Here is a 21747-nt window from a genome sequence, read left to right as displayed (position 1 = left end):
CAGTTCTGAAAACAATTTCTGCCAGTGTCATGTTTTGGATTAGCATGTAGAAATATAAATTAGAGCTATATAGTAGCATAATATATAATATTAGATATTAGTACATAATATAAGTAACATCTTACCTAAGTTAATGCTTATTATACTTTGTTGAATATAGCCTGACTCGTACTCCTATGACATTCGATTGACAGATCCTTAGCCTGGTATAAATAAAGTGTTGGTTTACACTTGAAAACTAACTAAAATGTATGGATTTTAATCTGCCTCTTAAAAGTATCCTCATACATTTGTAAACAAAGTTTGGATCAATCTTACACTTTCACATTTATAATACGTACCCAAATAGATCTCAAGTAAGACGACACAGGACACAGGCGGTGCCATGCAGCGCCCCCCGCGGTCCCCGGGTGACGACAACGACGCGGAGCCGCCGGCCAGAAGCAGACCCACTTCCCGGAGGAACAGTGACTCTGGTGAGTACCACTTCATCTTCATCGACCAATAATCATCCACTGCTGGACATAGGCCTCTCCCAAGGAGCGCCACAACGCTCGGTCCTCGGCTGTTCTCATCCAGCAAAGTACATACACACGGATAACGGATACGGCACAAATAATTTGTTACCTCTAAATCCATAAGTTAATTTATCAGAAGCCAAACCTTTTATTGTTTTTTCGGGTGTTTTAATCCGCTAAAAATATGAATAGCATTATTAGTTTTCTGCCAATGTCACAACTAGAAACTACAAAATCACGCTGTTTAGTGCATCGTCCGAAATTTAACTCAGATACTTATATGAAATTTATTATACTTCGTAAAATATAGCATGAGTCATGAGTGACGTTCGATTGGTAGATGCTTATTTCTGATAAATTTACCTTAGGAAGTAATAAGTACGACGTATTTTCAACTGTTTTCCCTTATATGACAATAAAAAAAGATACAGGTTTAGCATTTTTCATAACATAGAACTCTTGCTATATCTGTTTTAGTAGGTATTTGCGATTTAGGATTTTGCGTATCAAGTGAAACATTAACCATATTTTTTCCAGCGACATCGATGTCCAGAAAGAACAGTGCGAAGAAAGACTCGGCCCGCAGTAAGGCGTCCACCAAATCTCCAGCTCAAAGCCTTGTGTCTACACCTAAGAGATGCGTACCCAAGATGGACAAGCCAGAGTTTATGGTCACAGGTAGGTTATATACTAAATTTGTAACAATTACATACATACATGTAGTTAAGGGTACCAACAAATTTTCCCACTGTCTTTTGCCACAGTACTTGCCTTCAGTGCCTATTAATGGCAAGTTTAAAATAAAAGTATAATATAGGAAAGCTATAAGTAGATCGTATTAATTAAGTGGCGTGCTTTGGGAGAGGCCTACTTCCAGCAATGAACTGCTATACGCTGATGATGATGAAAGGTAAAATTAATAGTTAAATATCAATCTTTAAGATGTTAAAATGAGGGTGACTTTTTTCTACGATATTTGAAAATTCTCATAAAATGGGGTGCAGTTTTTTTTACAATACCTATAAGTATATCTTTCTTGCAAGTTTGCAACCCCTGAATAAAATTACCAGGCAAGCAGCTCCTGAAGAAGTACGACCGAGCCAACTCTCTCCCCGGCGGCAGGCGCCAGTCAGCGGGCTCGCTCGGCGCCAGGGTGCAGGAGTCTCCACGGAGCAGGGTGCAGGAGTCTCCTCGGAGGACCATCACGCCGCACTCCAGCAAGAGCCGGGATACTTCGCTGGAGGATGATATGTCGCTGGATTTCTCGCAGGTTTGGTTACATTTAGGGAGTGGTTCAGAATGTCTGGAAACATTCTGTCAGAGTCTGAAACATAATTACAGAGAGTGACAGCATGTCTTTAATCTTGCTTTTATCCCACAGGCCTTTAAGTTACTAAGTAATGATGAACGGTCATTTTGCATTGTGGCATCATGTGGATTATGTTCTAGTTACTTTAAACTTATACACAGAGAATCCCAATTAAATACAAATAAAAAAGTGGATTGGTTAGGTGGACATATACGTCTAAACGAAACTTCTGAGCTAGCCTGGCTAAGCTGGGGGCCTAAGGGGATAGGTACAAAGGTACTCGAGAGAGCCACGTACAGTAACTTCGCCCCCTCTCAGAATAGAACATAACTTCTGTAAGATTGTTTCAATGCTAATCTTGAATTTCATTTCAGGTATCAGACTTCGAGGACACAAACTCGAAGTACGGCGTGAAGAAGCAGTTCCCGGGCATCGCGACCAGCACCCCGAAGTCCACTCCGAAACCCTCGCAGAAGCCTCGGAGCGGCTCTCTGCAAAGTCAGCGGTATTCGCCGAAGGTACCTACATAATTGTAATTAGATAGTAATATTGATTGCCTGTATGAATATAATGATTTTAAGATTATAATGTAACATAATTATTATGCTACCACTACCACCCCACTTGGCTACTCGTATTTGCGTATTATCCAAAACTGCCATGTGTGTCAGTAAATTCGACAAAATTATTGCTATTTTTTTATTTCAATTTGCCTATTTTTTGATATTTTGCAAATACAGCAAACATCCAATCCTAACTAATATTATAAATGCGAAAGTAACTGTGTCTGTCTGTTACTCTTTCACGCCAAAACTACTGAACGGATTTGAATGAAATTGGGTACAGATATGGTCTAGACCTTGAGAAAAAACATAGGCTACTTTATATCCCGGAATTCCCACGGGTAAACTTTTTAAGGCGAAGCGAAGCTGACGAGAACAGCTAGTAAGATTTAGTTACGAATAGCCAAATGAGGTGGCAGCATTATGTAACAGCTTAATTATACATATTCATGCAAATTAATAATACTTCCACCCAAAGGGTGTCTTGAAACAATCGCTTTTAGTGATAAGACCGTTTTTTACCTATGTGTTTGTAACTATATAAGCTTTGTAAATTCTGTTCTTGTTTACAAATAAAGAATATTCTATCTATCTACGTTCCTTATTGTAGGTCCTCGAAGCCCAGAAGAAGAGCCAGCAGTCGTTCGACAGTGCCAAGCACACGTTCAGCCACAGCGTCAGCAACAGCACCATGTCGTTCAGCCGCGACAGCAAGACCTCGTCTGCGAGCAACTATAGGTGACTTTTAATTTGTTAATCTGCCTTTTCTGTTCCTTGTAAAATGTGTCAAATTGACTGGTCTTAGCTAGCAGATTTGTCGTACCTTAGTCTGTAGGTGGTCTGTAGTTTAATCATAAGTGAGGACAAAATTAATGATTATAAATTCAAATTCAAATCATTTATTTCAGACAAGTCCATAAATGAATAAGTATAGTTACAGGCAGTTATAGTTTCTGTCAGGATAGCATACACACAGTCATCGCAACAACTTCACTATGGATTATTAAATCTGCCGTTTATTTAAGGCCCGGTACAGGGTGACGTGCCGCGCCAAATTTGGGTTTTCAATGCTCTTCACACAGCACACGCAGTGACACGCACACATGTATGTTTGCACAGTGGGTCATAAACTTTTACTCACCAACTTTATTGACAATTATTTTCAAGTAGTGATTTGAGGGTAAGTATAATTTTTAATTAGTTATACTATAAAATAGGGGTGCCACTTTTCTCCATACTCGGAACCGCGTGTTTTGAAACTATACAAGGCCAGAACGCACCCATAGTGTACTAGCACTGTATAGTTTCAAGTGAAAAAAATATATATTTTACTTGAAAATAAACACTGTTTGTGCGTACTAATCGCGTATACTTTCAAGTTGGGATTTACTGAATCGTTCTTGAAAATATACATTGCTATTACGCACATTGCTTGATTGGCGTACTTGTCGCATATAATTTATACCTTACCTACATGCTGATTCTGATTTACTTAACTATTTCGGTAAATGTACATGACTACAATTTACTTGTTCTGCCTGTCATACCTACATATAGAAAGTTAATAAATAAAGATTAACAAACTCTAATTTAATTGATATTAACAGCCATTATACTTGCAAGTAAGAATACTAATATCTTATTATTTATATGAATTAAGAGTAATACCTACTACACTCACGAGAAATAAAAAAGTTCCAGTGACGATAGCTCCTGAACCAAAAAGACTAGCTTAATGACGCCGCGCCGTCGGCAATATTAAAGTACATTTAACAACGCATCAAAATATTATTATAACCAACTAAAAACGTAAATTTTGATCAAATTCTAAATTAAATGTTTTTAAAATTGGGGGTCATTTGGTGTTGACATTTTGCAACTTGGACTTATTGATTGCTCGTGAGTGTATTAGGTACCCTATAAACCTATTAGAGACATATTTTTCATCAAGTTTTTCATCAAGCCTACCCTGTCTATCTATGGGTATTAAATATAAAAACCTACTAGCTGGTAACTAATCACGTATAGTTTCAAGTGCTCCCATTGCCGCTTGGCACTTGAAAATATACACAATTAGTACGCAGTGGTAACGGCTGCAGTATATTTTCAAGCCATAATTTTGACCCAACTTACTTGAAAATATACGCTATTAGTGCGTAATGGCCTTGTATACTTTCAAGTAAATCATGGCACCATTTTAATTTGAAACTATACGTGAGCACCCACGTCCCACCCTCTGCGTTCTGGCCTTGTATAGTTTCAAAACACGCCTCGGAACCCGATTACTTTTCTAAACAAATGTAGTATTTACTTACTTGTAGAAAGGTAACTACAGGTATTAAAGTGTAGATACTAAGGGTATACTAAGCCGAAATGGGATGACTCAAGGGGTCATTCTGAACAACTTTTGTTCTACGAGTTAAAAATATTCGTTTTCCATGGTAAAAAGTCACGTGTCATCAAAGTTTCTATGAAAAAGGGTTTTTTGTTAATTTTTAAAACTCGTAGAACAAAAGTTCAGAATGAACCCCTGTCTCACTTGTTTTTACCCGACTGCCGAAGGAGGAGTGTAATATTATTCGATTGTATGTATGTATGTTTGTAAGTATATTTTTTGGTAGCCGAATAATATTTTATTTTATTTTTAGGGTTTCGTACCTCAAAAGGAAAAAAGCAACAGACCTCTTTGTTGTCCGTCTGTCTGACTGACAGTCTGTCACCGCCCTTTTTCTCAGAAACGGGTAAAGATATCAAGCTGATATTTTGCATAGATATGGGGAGTACCCCAAAAAATATTGGGGTACTCCCTCTCCCATACAAGTAAATTGGGGCTGATATTTTTTCCGGTTATTTTGATGGTGTAGGTAGGGTATCGTTGAACAGGTCTTTTAATATAATAGGTATAAAAAAGGTTAAAATATTATTATTTTGCTTTTACCCTTAAATTTGGGGACCACACCATAGACAAATCCTAAATAAAAAATGATTTCAATAGATGGCGTGTTTTTATGTTGGGTAACTCAGAATAAGAAGTGATGATATCTCAGAATAATAATGGTCAATGGTGCTATTCCGCTGAGCACTGAAACCGGTGGGACACAAGTGAAAAGTGGTCATGGAAATGCACTAGGGTAGACCCTGCTCCTAGAACAAGGCATGAGTTTGTGATTTGTGTGCGAGGATGGAAACTTTGAATATTTTCTTGTTTTTTTTATTATGAGCCGTTTTCCTTGACAGCTGTCAGTTGAGCTTTTGGGTAAGCCGATAGATGGCGTGAAAACGCAGTGTACCAACTGTCAAAAATTACATAGAGAGCAAAGAGTACTAAACTCAGAATAAGAACTCACTAGTTGTGATTAAATGTCGGGTGGTAGCGCGAGCCATCCTTCCGAGGCTCAGACTGCATGTGGCTTGGGATAGTGCTAAGTATTCTGTGAATAGTTCTACCCGCGCCGTCACGTAGTGTTCTTTTCTCTATGCGCGCCGTTTGAACGGGTGCTGCGTGCGAGAACTGATGAGAAAACTTGAAAAGAACGGCTGTACGCACAATCGCACTGAACGCTGAAGCAACAGTGACATCGACATCATAGAGAAAATAATACTACAATTCTACCTCATTGACAAAAGAATAAAGAGAGGACATGCCATATCAACGAAAAAAATGCGCTTACCTAAACTTTGGTGTCAATTAAAATGGCGGCTTTTTTCTTGAAAAATGTAAACAAACAAATTGTTTGACAGCTGAAGTACCTTGTGTTTGGATGTCAATCTTGGTCAATCAACATGGCGACCGATCGCAATGCTGTAATTTTAGGCAAAGACAAAACTACTGTTGTCCTTTTTTACGTACGATAACACCAATAAGTTAAAAAGAGACGACGATATATTTTTAAGTACCGATTTTTATGCCAAGTCCTCTTTATTCTTTTGTCAATGTTCTACCTACCTACGTCACTTTCACATTTCGTTAGCCTCACAGAATAACATATTGTGATATGAGTGTGTTCTGAGGGTTTGAAAGTTGGTACAACCCCAGACAACGCCATCTATTTCTCCAAAAAGGAACTTTTTTTTTTTTTAACAAACGCCTCATTGATGCAATAACACATAACAACTTGATGCCATTAACAGAATGAACTTAGTAAACCCAGTAAACCTAACACATCCAGAGGAAAAACAAAATCTCTTTCTCTCTCTCTGAAAAACATACTTAATAGCCCAAACTCGATGCTTTTAGCTATTAACATCTTTGAAATAAAATTGAGCCACCACCGTGTTACTGCCCTCATCAGATCCTCACGAGACCATACCTCAACCAGCACCAAGAGACTGTGTTTTTGAATCCTAATCTAATGTTCCTACGTTTTGTCATCACTTAGATCCATTCGCTATATTCCAGCTCCTCATCGGTACTTTACGAGACTGTAATGTCACGCGAGAACATTGCCCACTGTCTAATTTAATTTAACACATTGAATTCCGACTACGCAATATTGCGTAGTACGTACCTAGTGACATTAGGTACCTTCGGCACTCAATGGGTTAATGTATTGAATATAGTGTAAGAATTATGCTTCCTCAATTTCAAATCAAATTATGTTGGTGTCATAAAAGTTGAAAAAGTGCAATGACCTCCAATGTGCAGTGATTTTGTATCTGTACACGAAAAGATCGCGAGCTGTCAGTGCTGCCTAAACCGACGTGACCCTTCTTTGGAGGCCAGCGGCCGACTGAGTCAAACGTCGCTTGTGTTTATGATTTTATAACACATAAAGCCGCCATAGATATTTGTATGAAGATTTGAGGGAAAAAAATTTGCTCAAGTTTGTTATTAATTTACACAAAATAGGTGTGTGTTTATTTAAAAACAAGGTATTTAGCGCCTAGTCCAAGCATTTATCTTTATAATTTGATAAGAATCATGTGAATTTTTTTTATAATTACGACACAGTTGTTACAATACGGGAGTATCATTTCTTGGTTTTTCGTGATATTCTGAATTTAATTTACAGTTATCCATAATCATTTACTTAAATTCGAATGATTCAGCACCTAGCTAGACTCTTCGGCTACCTGTGTGATTTTTTTCAAGGCTGTAGAGCATCATTTACTACATAATTCTATGACAATGCCAACCCTCGATTCCCTATTGCAGACCCTTAAACAATACTTATAATGATGAGGAGCAGAGGAGCAGACTTCACGTGATAGTAGGTTGCGAGACTTGCGAGTCGTATATTCGTTTTTGAACGAGTAAAATTAACTTAGGGTTCTATATCAAGAATGCAGATGTACAGGTTTCTTCACGATATTTTCCTTCACCGCAAGAGTACGTGGTATAAATTGTGCTTAAATTCCATATTTCTAAAAAAAAACATTGGTAGATGGCAGGATTCGAACCCGTAACGCCATCGCCACCACGACTCTAGTTACATTATAAATTTCAGGTACGCTCGCAGCACGGAGCTGGACTACTCGTCGGTGTCGCCGGAGTACTCGTCGGCCGAGCTGTCGCCGCGCGACGTCGCCGTCGTGTCGCCCTTCAGCCGCGAGTGAGTCACGAGACAGTAGGGCTAGCACGGGGAGCAAGACGCGCACATTAAGAGGGCTATGAGGCGCAAGATAATAAGCTCTAATTTCTCCATTGTCGGTTATCTAACCGACCAGGGACCGTTCATCAATTATACGTTATCTCCATATAAAATTCTTGACAGATGTGTCAAAAGTCAACCACTAATACCTGGTTATGCTCTAACCGACTATGGAGAAATTGGCACTAACATGTAGTGATATTAAGGATAATACACACATTGTTTAGTGTTAAGTAGATGCATTGCTAGGCTTGTTGTATAGTAGGTACTAGGTAGGTAGGTAGGTATTGGCAAAACTTTTAAACCTGCCATACTTAATGAGTCTACTTAGCACTCGCAATAAACAGAGAACCTCCGTCTGCGCTGCAATCTAACCATTATCTAATATATTAGTAAATTAAAAGTAAGTTGGAGTTGAAAGTAGATGCTACTTAGTAGGTATTAACAGATCTCTTAGACCGTACCTCGCTTAAATCATGAATTAACAATACACAATCATAAAAGAATGATATTTTTCAGATCTTACATGTCATGGGTGGACTCCGACATGGAGAAAACGAAAATAGAGGACCACAAAGCACGCCACACCGAGAACGGGGAGTGGAACAGCTTCTGGGCGAACTACAACAACTCCGTGTCGCGAGTGCCGATGAAGAACTACTACGACCAGTGTCCGACGCCTTATCGCACTGAGAACATTGATTTGGCTGATTTGGGTATGTTCTAGTATCGAAACTTAGTAGACAAGGTTTTATAAAAAAAACTTATATACCTACCAAAAACTTTATTTTGATAAGTAGGTAATTTAAATATTTATTATTTATCAAAGCTAGTAGTTAGATAGGTAGTGATACGAGTAGATACTTACCTAAACCATAACGTAGGTACATTACATAAATCCACTAGGATAATTCATTCAAAACAAAATGTACTTAAACAGCACATTTTCACTAATTCGAAATATTTGTTTTAGATTTCTCCGCAGAAGGTTCTAGAAAGAGATCACCAGAGGACTTGAGAAATATAAACAACATCATCAGGAACGAAGGATTACACCTCACGCCGCGTGAGACGCAAAACATCATAAAATGCGCCCACATTCTAGGAAACGTACTAACTAAAGCTATTGACAGAAGCGCTAAGAAAGTCGAACTAGGTGAGGAAAAAATTACTGAGTTCAAATCTCAAAATGAAATCAAAATTGATCCTGAAGTGGAAATTAAAAAGAAAGCACTCACTTTAGAACTCAAAGAGCAAAACAAACCACTCATCGTTGAGGAAGAAAAGAAATGTGAGACCGTCACGACTCAAACTGACATTTCTTTGCCAAACACAAAAAGTGCACCGAAAATCTTTGAGAAAATCTTACGGCAGCTGTCCAGAAGCTCCATCGATGAAGGTATTCTAGCGAAGAAGAGAGAGGAGGAAGATAATAAAACTGTGCAAGATGTTAAAGACAACGCAGATTGTAATGAAACTAAAACTTCAGTTATTCTAAATATTACATAATATCAAGTATTAATAACTTTAAATCTTAATTGCAATGCATTTAAATCTAGTTTGTGTTTAGGAAGTCCATGTGATTGTGATGTTTATATGATTCTAGTCGAATACTTACCATATTCTTAAAAGTCTAATAACATTTATAAGCATACCAAAACTGCATATAGATAGATAGATAGAATATTCTTTATTTGTACACAAGAACAGAAATTATATTTAATACTTAGTTAGGTATAAGGTTTTAGGCATTAATAACTGTGAATCTGTGAATAATAATGATATGAAAATTGGTGTTTAATTTATGTTTTTTTCTTAAAAATTTCAATGTAATGAAGTCTATTAAAAATATTTATTGCTCTCTTGTTCGAAGCAACTTGGAATACGCGTCGCAGGTGTGGAACCCACGTTATGGCGTTTATATTTCTAAAATTGAGTCCATTCAGAAAAAGGTTGTTAGATACCTGTGTAACAAATTTAGAATTCCTAGGCGCAGTTATGTGTAATTGTGTATCACTGCAATCAATTTCATCTTCTTCCTCTTGAAATCAGGCGTCAAGCAGCAGATATAACTTTCCTCACGAGAATAGCTCAGAATAATGTCGATTGTCCTGAATACTACTGAATTTTACTAATGTACTCTCTTGCGGGGTAGGCAGAGGTGCATTGCTGCACCCACTTTTCCCCAGTGTAGTGATAGTCCCAATGTAATAGGGGGCGGGCCTATTGCCATTTTACGGGCACATCCAAGACACGAGAACAAATATCTGTGTTTAAACAAATATCTGCCCCAGCCGGGAATCGATTCCGGGACCTTCGGCTCAGTAGTCAGGGTCACTAACCACTACGCCATCCGGTCGTCTGAATTTAATAAAAAATACTTACTTATCTGAAAAATATTCATGGAAGTCACTGATATTATGTAATAAATAATGGTACTTTCATTACTTCTTAGTGGTAATAAAAATAAAGTGACGTACAAACTATAACCTGTATATTATTATTACAGGAAAGAATTCGTGAAGATCTAAAGTATTAATTAGCAAATACTATTTATCATAATCTATAAACACTGCCATCTATGTGTAATTTAGGAAACCTTAACGTGAACGTGAAAAAATGATGCTTACGGCCCAGTGTAGGTTTTTCTAAACCGATAGAGCGGTGAAAATCTATAGAAATTTGTATGGCGCGGAGCTATCGTGCAGCGCGCGTGCCGCTAGGTGGCGACTGTCTCGTGCTATACAAATTCTCGAGGTTGTTAGTCTTTCACTCCTAAAACTATTTTTTAATCTCAGATACTTAGGTAATTGACAGATTCTGAACGGTTCATCAACAGTCGATTATCCCGCGATTAAGTGACGTGTCGTTCTATTTGCGGGACGATCGACTGTTGATGAGTCGTTCCGTTTAGATCGTCCTTACGTATACTTAATTCTTACTTAATAAAATTAAATTAATGCCCCATAGTATACTAAAGTCCATTACTTCTATGTAGGTACCTTATGATCGCGCGCCAATCGACAGATATCTGCGTGTGAATATGTGTCGTTGGGCGCGGCTCGCGGCTCGGCGCGGCGCGAGCGCCACGAGAGTAGTACCTACTAATATTATGTTCCTTGTGCAAGGGTCGTAAACTTCACAATCGACTGGACTGCAACTCGGGGCTCGCGTAGTGTGTGGGCGATGACAGATTAGTCCGCGGAATGGTACGGCTCGGGGCTCGGCTCGCGGTGCGTGAACTGAATGGGGGCTTTAGCGCCATCGTGCAGGTGACATTTTCTTTAGGCAAAATGTTTTGACGGGCGCATTCATTCTACATTTTAAAATCATTGACTACACACAATACTGATACGTCACTCGGAGAGACTCCATGATAGAAGATCAAATGACAAGATCATTTGAAAGATTATCAACTTTCATTGAATGTGGTGTCTGGTGTTGACAGCGACCAGACGGACGAGTTTTCTCATCTTTAGAATACGCAAATTTTGTACAAAATAACACTTTCTTGAATTAATATCAATAATGAGATGAAAGTGAAATGTGACTGTGGATTCATCTCATATTAGCTTCTCTAGGTTCTTTAGCCTTCGGTCTAGGACTAAGTAGAAGAGGTGTCTGCAGTACAGATAGTTTAAAAAGCTATTTAAAGTAAAGTTTTCAGTAGTAGGTAAAGGTAGGTAATAAAATAAATAAAAATAAATAAATAATAAATATGTGGGGACATCTCACACACGGCCATCCGACCCCAAGCTAGGCAGAACCTGTGTTATGGGTGTCGGACAGCTGATATATCTACACAAATACATAGATAGATAGATACTAAATATAAATATCAACACCCAAGACCCGAGTACAAATATCTGTCTTTAAACAAATATCTGCCCCAGCCGGGAATCGAACCCGGGACCATCGGCTCAGTAGTCAGGTCACTAACCACTACGCCATTCGGTAATGTAGGGATTGGCTATTTCAAGTTTAACCTTTACTGCCAATTTCTCCATAGACGGTTAGACCATAACCAGGTATTAGTGGTTGAATTTTGACACATCTGTCAAGAATTTTATATGGAGATGACGTATGTTGATGAACCAATCCTTGTTCGGTTAGATAACCGACAATGGAGAAATTGGCACTTAAACTTCTAGATTAAAGGAGCTACTTAAATAAAAAATGGAATCAGCATGACGAGGTAATGGCCTTGGCAGTTTTAGGAGAAAACGGTTTAAAACAGAAGTTATATTACCTAGTTGAGTTACACTTCACCTTATGTATAGTTTATCCCGAGAGAGAGTGGTACCCATTTATTGATGTAAGGTTCACAGGTTACGTCATACTAGTTTGTAGGGTGACCATTTTTGAAGACAATAAGATACGTTTACTCAAAAAAGTTGGGTGAGAAAAAAGTTTCTATATTTGTACGTAAATAATTTCAAATACTTACTTAATACAAATAATATTATATTATATACCCTGTCAGGAATTACAAGCCTAGCTACTTAGGTAGGTATTACATATATAGTTTTATACCAATAATCTTTAAAATAAAATTATCGATGACCGACCACTGAAAGCGCTGAAGATCCCGGATTCGATTCCCGGCCGGGGCAGACATTTTAAATGTAAATGTACCCGAAGGCCTCTGTTCCCGCACATTCGAACACAGCAAGTTGTTACATCAGTATACTAATAGTAGCTCTCGAAAAATTAAATTAAATTGGAGGTTACTGAAAATCAGTGGTTCCTATGGGCAAACATATGCGCTGAGTTGCTTTTCCCTTTTGGTCTGCTTTAACACACACATTTCGCCTCTTTATTTAACAGCTGTTCTACACACTGGTAATTAACACTGACGGGCAATTAAAATGCGTCATTAAATCTGCGCTTAGTTTTTTTTTATGGTATTGATCTTAATTGAAAGCCTAATTCTTCAGCTTTCGAATGACATATCACTTTTATATTTACCATTTATCGTTTTAGGAAAATCAATGTATATGTGCGCCGTGAAGGCTTGAGTCGATTTGGTTGCTCGCGAGTGTATATCTCTCTCATCCGTTGTATGTGTCATATTTAACTACAAAGCGTGGTGTATGATTAAGATAAAATAAATATTATATTTGTATTTTTAACAAACTTCCCGGCGCATGGTCACCCCACGTCCCCTGCGGCGCAGTGAGTGAAAGTGCGGGTTCGCAGTCCGTCGCCCTTTGCCTCGGCCTTGTGCCTGCAGACTGCGGACAGGTTTGTACCGGGGCCAGATGTTGCTTCTTGAAGACAGTCCTAAAGGTACTACTCCGTGCATCGCGAGAGTCGTCAGCCGCACGCGACTGTCATTTTGTCCCCTATATGTCCCACCATCCCACCATCCATCTGTAGCATTGTCACTATGATAGGGGTCGGCCAGCAAACCTGATTTAACCGTACCACCACAAAAGCAATAAAAATTCAATATGTATGTAACAAACGCTCGCTTCTCAAATCTGACGTAACTTGTATGGATCTGACAGGCGAGCGACGCTATTTGGATCACATTTACCTTCAAGTAATGCTACGCTTACCAGTTCGTAATAAGATGTAACCTCGTCAGTTGGCACTTCTGTCTCTTGCAAAGCTAGTCTTCTCGGCCTTTCCTGAGCCACTGTACACGTAATCCTACTAAATAATAAGATATCAGCCGTCAACAATCTTGTAAAGTTGAGTGACAGCGTGGTTGCGCGCGCGCTCCGCTAGGTGTCGCCTGCGGGCACTTTCACTGTGCCGGATCAATCGGATTGTTATACAGGGTGTTGTTGTTTGTCAAAATGAGGATCCTGTATTTGTTTTTATGATAAAGATAAAGATAAAGATAAAGATAAAGAAACATTTATTCGACACATAGACAGCAACAACAACAAAAAGAAAGATGATAATCATTAAGTACGTCAAAAGGTTAGCTAGGTAGATTCTAGACCCGGACAAAGAGCTGTTGGCAGACCACCTGCTAGATGGTCCGATGACATCTGCAGGGTTGCGGGGAAGCAGTGGAGTATAAGTACCCAACAGTGGGCAATAGAAGGCTGATGATGATGATGAGGTAGATTATATTCTATTCTGTTCGGAGAGGGGGAGTAGTTCCTATACATGGCTCTCTCGAGTGGAACCTTTTTACATATCCCCTTAATTTCAGCTCAGCCAGCCTAGCTCTCTAGTAAACTGGGGCAGCAAGCCTGGGTGTAGCTAGGTAGAACTAGGTCTTAAAAAATCGCACTAAATCTACAAGCTCATGTCATCTTCAAAAGAATCTGATACAATTTTGTATCTTTTCCTTACTAACAAACCGTCAATGTTTTAAAGAATGAATAGGCGGTGTTGTGACTTAGAATCAACTGTTTATGCGGGGGTTGGATAATTACCTCTTAGTCGGCGGACTGGTGTAGTGGTTAGTGTCCCTGACTGCTGAGCCGAAGGTCCCGGGTTCAATTCCCGGCTGGGGCAGATATTTGTTTAAAGACAGAAATTTGTACTCGGGTCTTGGGTGTTGATATTTATATTTAGTTATGTACTTATCTATCTATGACATGTCCCCACATATTATTATTCATCATCATCATCAGCCAATAATCATCCACTGCTGGACATAGGCCTCTCCCAAGGAGCGCCACGACACTCGGTCCTCGGCCTTCCTCATCCAACCACTACCCGCCACCCGCCTAAGGTCGTCAGTCCAGCGGGCAGGAGGGCGTCCCACGCTGCGTTTGCCTGTTCGTGGTCTCCACTCGAGAACTCGTCTACCCCAACGGTTATCGGTTCTTCGGCAGATATGACCAGCCCACTGCCACTTCAGCTTGCATATTTTGACAGCTATGTCGGTAACCTTAGTCCTCTGACGGATAACCTCATTTCGGATACGATCCATCAGAGAAACCCCAAGCATAGCTCTCTCCATAGCACGCTGAGCGACTTTAAATCGGTGGACCAGTCCTACCGTCAGTGTCCACGTCTCTGCACCACACGTCATATTATTATTATAATTTTTCTTAGATTATTACTCCTTTTGGAGGTTTATTCCCTATCTCACGGGCGTAAGCTAAGTGAGGTGGGCGGGCCTAATTTTGTGATGAAATTACGGATGTTGTAAGGAATTTTCTGCATGGTGATGCGGCATGTGTTTGTAAAGGGAACACCCAAATATTCCGAAAAACTTTTTTCCGAATTTGATAACACCGAATATGTAATTTACGAAATATTGCAATACCGATTTTTTAAAATATCGAATTATAAAAATTACGATAATTATAATTTCGAATATTATAATCACGAATATTGTTATTACGATTATTAAATATACGAACGTTAAAAAATACGAATACTTTAATATACGAAAAATAAAATACCTATTTATTAAAATCACGAAAAATTAAAATCCCGATCGGAAATATGATAATTCGTGATTTTGACAAAAATTCATCATATAATATGCCATTTATTTCCAAACTAAAGTGACTTAAGTATTAATTTTATATAGTTTTACATTTTACAATTTAACATTCTATATCAAAATTTTATCAATTATCTTAAATTCATTATTGTTGGCAACATGAATAATTTGTCTTTGCCTTGTTGGCAATATGTATTTAAAAAAGTAAAAATAAAAACACACGACAAGTTGTACCTAGCGGCGCGAGTCTCATTTTTCCCTCTCACTCGAATATAAATCAGCAAATAGCAGTAATACTGTTTTCTTCATGGTCCATCTGGCCTACAGTGAGAAAGTGAAAGATCCTGCAATAAAGTTTGTTCAAAAACTGCTGCTCCGTGTTAGTCAAAAGACTACATCAACCACGGCGAGGACAAAATTTTGTCATGGCGGCAAGCAAACTCAGGTGGCTCAAGGCGTGAGATTGCATCCAGAATTATCCCGGAGGCTGTGCATCTGGTCTGGGTGTAGTACAATTTCTACACATCGTGTCATCATCAATTCCTGTTTACCTACACATCGTGTCAATAAAATCGTCAATAACCATCGTTTTGGCGGTAAGGTAAACCGGCAAATCCGCGGGAAACCCAAAATCGGACTGCGCATGCGTGAGTTTTTTCTTAAAAAAAAAAAAACTTTGCATCTCTATAGGCGAATTCCGAGTTTCTCGACGTGACATTGGCAGAAGTGTCATTAAAAAAAAGCAAAGTGAAGTTTTGTTTCAAAGTTTTACCGGCATTATTTCTGTGTTTTTTCTGTTTCCATTACTTGATTACTATTGTAAATCTCGACAAATTCGCTAAATAATGGAAGATACCGACCGAAAAAGTGCTATAGCGAGGCGTGCCTATTATAAGGGCGCCATAACAAAACAAAAGGCCAAGCTGCAACGAGAAAATCTCGACTTGGCAAGTGCTGAAATGCTAAAACTCAAGGAGGCCAAGCTAGTAAAGATATATGGTGAGTACGAGGAACTCTGTATTCAGCTTGATGAGGACGAGGACGATGCGACTGAGGAAGCATATTTGGAATGCATGGAGAGGGTACGCATTGCAATGAATCGCTTGAATAAGCCTCAGTCGGGAAGTTCGTGTTCCAGTTCCAAAGTGAAGCTCCCAGATGTTAGTTTGCCTATATTCGACGGAAATTACTTAGAATACGGTCCCTTCAAAGAAATGTTTGATGCCATGATAGACAGTGATCCCGACATTCAGGATATTCAGAAACTCTTCTACTTGCGAAGTTATTTGCGTGGAGAGGCTCTCGATTTGATAAAGAATATGCCTGTAGTTGGGTCTAGCTACAAAGAAAGTCTGAATATCCTGGATGACAGATATAACAATAAGTCCAAGATTGTATTTCAACACATTTCACAGTTGTTAGATATTAAGCCTATCTCTAAGCCAAATGTACAATGTTTAAGAACTTTGATAAGTGAGGCAAAGCAGCATGTTGCAGCTCTAAAGAACTTAGGACAACCTGTTGAACATTGGGATGCTTTCCTAGTTTGCATTTTAAGTAGGAAGCTTGATCAATTAAATAGTAGGGCATTTTATCTTGAACAAAGCTCACCTTCTGTTCCTACTTACACTAATTTTATAAAATTTCTTGAAGCACGGGCACTTGCACTGGAGTCCAGCAATGTTCGTGACAATACAGTTAAGGACAGAGAGGTCAACATGAGAGCTGGTTCTACTCTACAAGTGAGTCAAGCCAAAACAACCCACGTAGCTGTCGATGCATCATGCAACTTCTGCGGTAAGTCAGAGCACAAAGTTTTTAACTGCCCTAAGTTCACACTTGCCTCTTATAAGGAACGCATTACATTTGTAAATTCGAAACAGCTGTGCAAAATTTGCCTAAATAGTCACAAAAACAAATGTAAATACCATTTTAAATGCCAGATTTGCAAACTAGGTCATAACACACTTATTCACAATAGCGAACAAGTACCTAGTCAACATCAATCGTCAGGACCACAACGTAAGGCCACCAACAACCACTCTGAAGAGACGGTAGCCCTGCTGTCAGGGAAAAATAACTGCAGTCAGGTGCTTTTACCTACTGCCAAGGTAGAATTAGTTAGCCGAGGTGGTAGCAAAATAATTGTAAAGGCACTTCTAGATTCAGCGAGCCAATCATCTTTTATTACAAGTAAGTTGGCAAAACAATTAGGCAAACCATTGGTGCCCAATAAAACTGGTGTGATTGGAATAGCCAACACCAGCAAGACTATAAGTCAATCACTCACAACTGAGGTGTATTCATGTGCATACCCATGTAAAGTAATGGTAAACTGCTTAGTCACTGATGCAATAACAGCCAAGTTGCCGCAGTGTGGGTTCAGTTTAGCTGACTTAAATATACCCAACAATATCAAGCTGGCAGATGACACATGCAATGATCCTAGTGAGATTGATATTTTACTCGGCGCTGATATATTTTTTCAGACCCTGCTGCCGCAGTCTGAAGAGCTCACCCGCCACCACCGCGATGCTGCACAACCGCGCCTAGTTCATACTCAGTTTGGGTACATTCTGGCAGGTAACCTTCCTGAATTTTCACATGGGAATTCTGCTGTTTCTCTATTCTGTAGGGACTGTAAGACTGATCTTAACAGCACAATGAAGCAATTTTGGCAAAGCGAGAGTGTGCCTCAGGAGTTCACAGAACATGAGTCTGAGAAAGTACAGTGCGAGGAGCATTTTCAAAAAACTGTAAAGTTAGAAAACAAGCAATTTGAGGTTTCAATACCATTAAAGGTGCCTATCTATGATATAAATAATTATATAGGTGACTCTCTTAGTCTCGCTTTAAAAAGATTTTTGAATCTCGAGAAAAAACTTCATAATGACCCGTCATTATTCAAAGAATACAAAAGTTTCATTGACGAGTACATTGACTTAGGCCATGCGAGTAGTGTAGACATCAGTCAGTATGACCTAAACAAAGATCCTATATACTTCATTCCACATCACGCCGTACTAAAACCTGACGCAGTAAGCACGAAACTTCGTGTCGTCATGGACGCTGGTATGAAGGGATCCAACAAAATGTCACTGAATGACCTATTGCTAACTGGTCCAGTAATACAAGCTGATATGTTTGACATCTTACACACATCGCACAAGTGGTGTGCTAATAATAGTGCAATTTTAAGTGACATACCCACCGAGAAACAGCAGCATTCCGATGAACTTGAATTTCAGAAGGAGATCAAAACGCTAGGGCTAAAGTTCAATGTAAATACAGATTCCTTTCAATTTGCTCCTATGCTTGAGCAGCCTGCTACTACAAAGAGGCAAATATTAAGCTTTATAAGCCAGTTTTTTGACCTGCTTGGTCTGGCTGGTCCTTTATTTGTGCAGGCAAAGGAAATCATGCAGTCGCTTTGGACCTCTAAGGTAGGTTGGGACTCTGCACCCCCACCAGAAATATTAACTAAGTGGCAGGAATTTTATAGTAGTCTAACCAGAATGCAGCCGCTTACAATTAAACGCAATGTGTGCTTAGATAACCAAACAAATGCTGAGCTAGTCGGCTTTTCCGACTCTTCTGCTAAGGCCTATGGCTGTGCTATATACTTGAGAGCAACAGATAAAAATGGTAAGATATCAATGTCACTGATTAGTTCTAAGCCTAGAATAACTCCACTAAACAGTAATCTGTCAATGCCTAGACTTGAGCTAAACGCGGCCCTTTTGTTGGCTAAAACTATGGCTAGGGTGTATGATTCATTAAAAGATGAGTTACAGATTCAAAATGTGTATATTCATAGTGATTCACAAGTAGTGTTAGCTTGGCTCAAAACTAACCCAATCAAGCTGAATGCTTACGTTGCTAACCGCATTAAGTTAATGCAACAATTAACAAACAATTATCTATGGTCTTATATTAAAACAGACCAAAATCCAGCTGATTGCCTGAGCAGAGGTGTCAGCCCATGCGATTTGATGCAACATCCACTATGGTTTAACGGTCCCAAGTTTATGTTAGATCCTGATTATAAATTTACCGAGTTTAACTATGAGGCGGTTAAGTGTAATTTACCAGAAGTTAAGGTAGTGTCAGGTGAGTTGAACGAAGGTGGTCCGGTCTGTGCAGCATCGCTGAAGGTAAACAATGTTGTAGGGAATATCATTACAAAATATTCTTCTATAAGTAAGGCTCAACGAGTACTTGCCTATGTGCAACGCTTTATAAGCAATCTAAAGAAAACAAGGTCTGAACAAATAAAATGTAACTATTTAACATATTCAGAGTTGAATCAAGCTTTGCTTCTTATAATAAAGCATGAGCAAATGAAATACTTTTCAAGTGACATTAAAAGGTTACAAGAAGGAAAGCAAACTGAGTCATCATTGAAAGGTTTAAATCCATTTTTGGATGCAGACGGCTTGTTAAGAGTCGGTGGTAGGCTGCAACATTCTGCTTTGCCTTATGCCCAAAAACATCAGATTATCTTACCTAATGATTCATATGTAACACAGTTGATAGTTAGAAATGAGCATGTAAAATTATTACCATAAAAATGCCATAAAACGTATATTACAAGGATTTGTATTGTACCTATACATTTAGACTAAGTTATTTGTTTAAAGTAAGCACAATCTTTTGTAAATATTATATTTTATGCTTACACATTACACATCTATCTTGTGAATTTAGATTTAAGTTGTGTACTTATGCCAATTATTTCAGATTTGTTTCAGAAAACTTACCTATGTATAATGTTGGAGTATATATAGGTACTTACTTTAAAGGCATATGGTTCCTAAATAACCAACATAATAAGTTATTTTTTCTACTACCTATGTTAAGTTGTGTATGCCTACTATTTCAGATAGTTTTTGATAAAACTTATCTAATCATTCATTTATAATGTTAGAATTTTGCATATGTACTTACCTTAAAAGCATAAAAAGTTATTTTTTGTATACTCTCTATCTATGTAAATAAATTTACATCTTAAGTAAAGGTACAATACTCTACCATACATAACTATAGTTTGAAATAAGTAATTACAAAATGCCAATTTGTTCTATTTAATGTTTTCATTAGCCATTATACTTACATACTTACCTACCTATGTTTTATAAAATTTACAGTCCACTCACTTTGTCGTTGGGAGTATGTTGGCAACATGAATAATTTGTCTTTGCCTTGTTGGCAATATGTATTTAAAAAAGTAAAAATAAAAACACACGACAAGTTGTACCTAGCAGCGCGAGTCTCATTTTTCCCTCTCACTCGAATATAAATCAGCAAATAGCAGTAATACTGTTTTCTTCAATTATGATGCATTATTAATTATTAACTTTACTAAATTGATTACATTTCTATAACTAAGTATACATTACTCTATTTTTATTACATTATTAATTTAAATTAAGATAATTTCATTATTAATATTACTAAATTGATTACATTTGACAAAAATACATTCTTCTTTAAAACTTCAGAACCAAAACCAAAAGATAGGTGCGACGACGAGCAAAGCGAGGAGGAGCGTGTTAGGTGCACATAGATATCGAAAAACAAAGCGGAGCGCAGCGAAGCGGAGCGGAGCGTTTCAAATATAGAGTAAAATTTTTGTTATACAGTAAAATATTTGTAGTATTTGTTGTTAAGTTACAGAACAAAGCCAATATAATATAATACAATTTCTCGGATTTTTACGGTGGTTAACCTTAAAAAGTTTAGGACCCAAACCTAAAGATAGGTGCGACGACGAGCAAAGCGAGGAGGAGCGTGTTAGGTGCACATAGATATCGAAAAACAAAGCGGAGCGCAGCGAAGCGGAGCGGAGCGTTTCATATAATACAGCTTAAAAAATATTGTTTGTATACGGATTATGCTGTTAATAAACATACTCGTACTATTCCTAATATATGACTATTTCTTGTTCACTAAAAACATTCGGGAATTTGTATTTTCGGAATATTAAAAATTCGGAATTCGTAATTTTAACAATTCGATATAATAAATAATCGTACTTTTGAAACATCGAAATTATAATATTCGGAAATATGACTTTCGTCATTTTAATTAATCTGTGGTATGAAATTTCGTTTATTATACTATTCGTGATTTTCACTATTCGGAAACTTAAAATTCGGGATTGTGAATTATTCGGAACTATGAAATTCGTAATTATGAAAATCGTTATTTTCATATTCGTAAAAAAGTAATTCGAAATTTTGTAGTGTACCCGTTTGTAAAGGATCTAAATATCCCCTCGGTATTGTTTCTAACTCGCTATTATTGTTATTATTATTATTATTATTTTAAAGAATGAATAGGCGGT

At 38.1% G+C, this 21747-nt stretch overlaps 2 protein-coding genes across 3 annotated transcripts; both read left to right on the top strand.

Annotated features, from left to right (window-relative positions):
• The first annotated feature begins 385 nt into the window (after nt 1-385).
• On the top strand, nt 386-9490 carry LOC105380909. Its single transcript, XM_048624269.1, has 8 exons — nt 386-476; nt 1056-1196; nt 1589-1788; nt 2202-2345; nt 3001-3128; nt 7838-7942; nt 8501-8697; nt 8955-9490. Exons 1-8 carry the CDS (start codon nt 386-388, stop codon nt 9488-9490), a joined length of 1542 nt encoding a protein of 513 aa, XP_048480226.1.
• A 6063-nt stretch (nt 9491-15553) lies between these two features.
• Nucleotides 15554-20662, top strand: LOC105390593. Of its 2 annotated transcripts, XM_038108996.2 has the most exons (3): nt 15554-16400; nt 17055-17198; nt 17891-20662. In XM_038108996.2, exons 2-3 carry the CDS (start codon nt 17178-17180, stop codon nt 19967-19969), a joined length of 2100 nt encoding a protein of 699 aa, XP_037964924.2. In that variant the 5' UTR covers nt 15554-16400; nt 17055-17177; the 3' UTR covers nt 19970-20662. The 2 variants fall into 2 exon arrangements, with proteins under 2 accessions (XP_037964924.2, XP_037964925.2); XM_038108997.2 differs by having other exon boundaries at nt 15554-17198.
• The last annotated feature ends 1085 nt before the right edge of the window (nt 20663-21747 follow it).

Source organism: Plutella xylostella, chromosome 11 (genome assembly GCF_932276165.1).
Source record: "Plutella xylostella chromosome 11, ilPluXylo3.1, whole genome shotgun sequence".
Classification (NCBI taxonomy): Eukaryota; Metazoa; Arthropoda; class Insecta; order Lepidoptera; family Plutellidae; genus Plutella; species Plutella xylostella.
The sequence above is the reverse complement of the archived record's forward strand: the minus strand, read 5'-3'. Positions and strand labels throughout refer to the sequence as shown.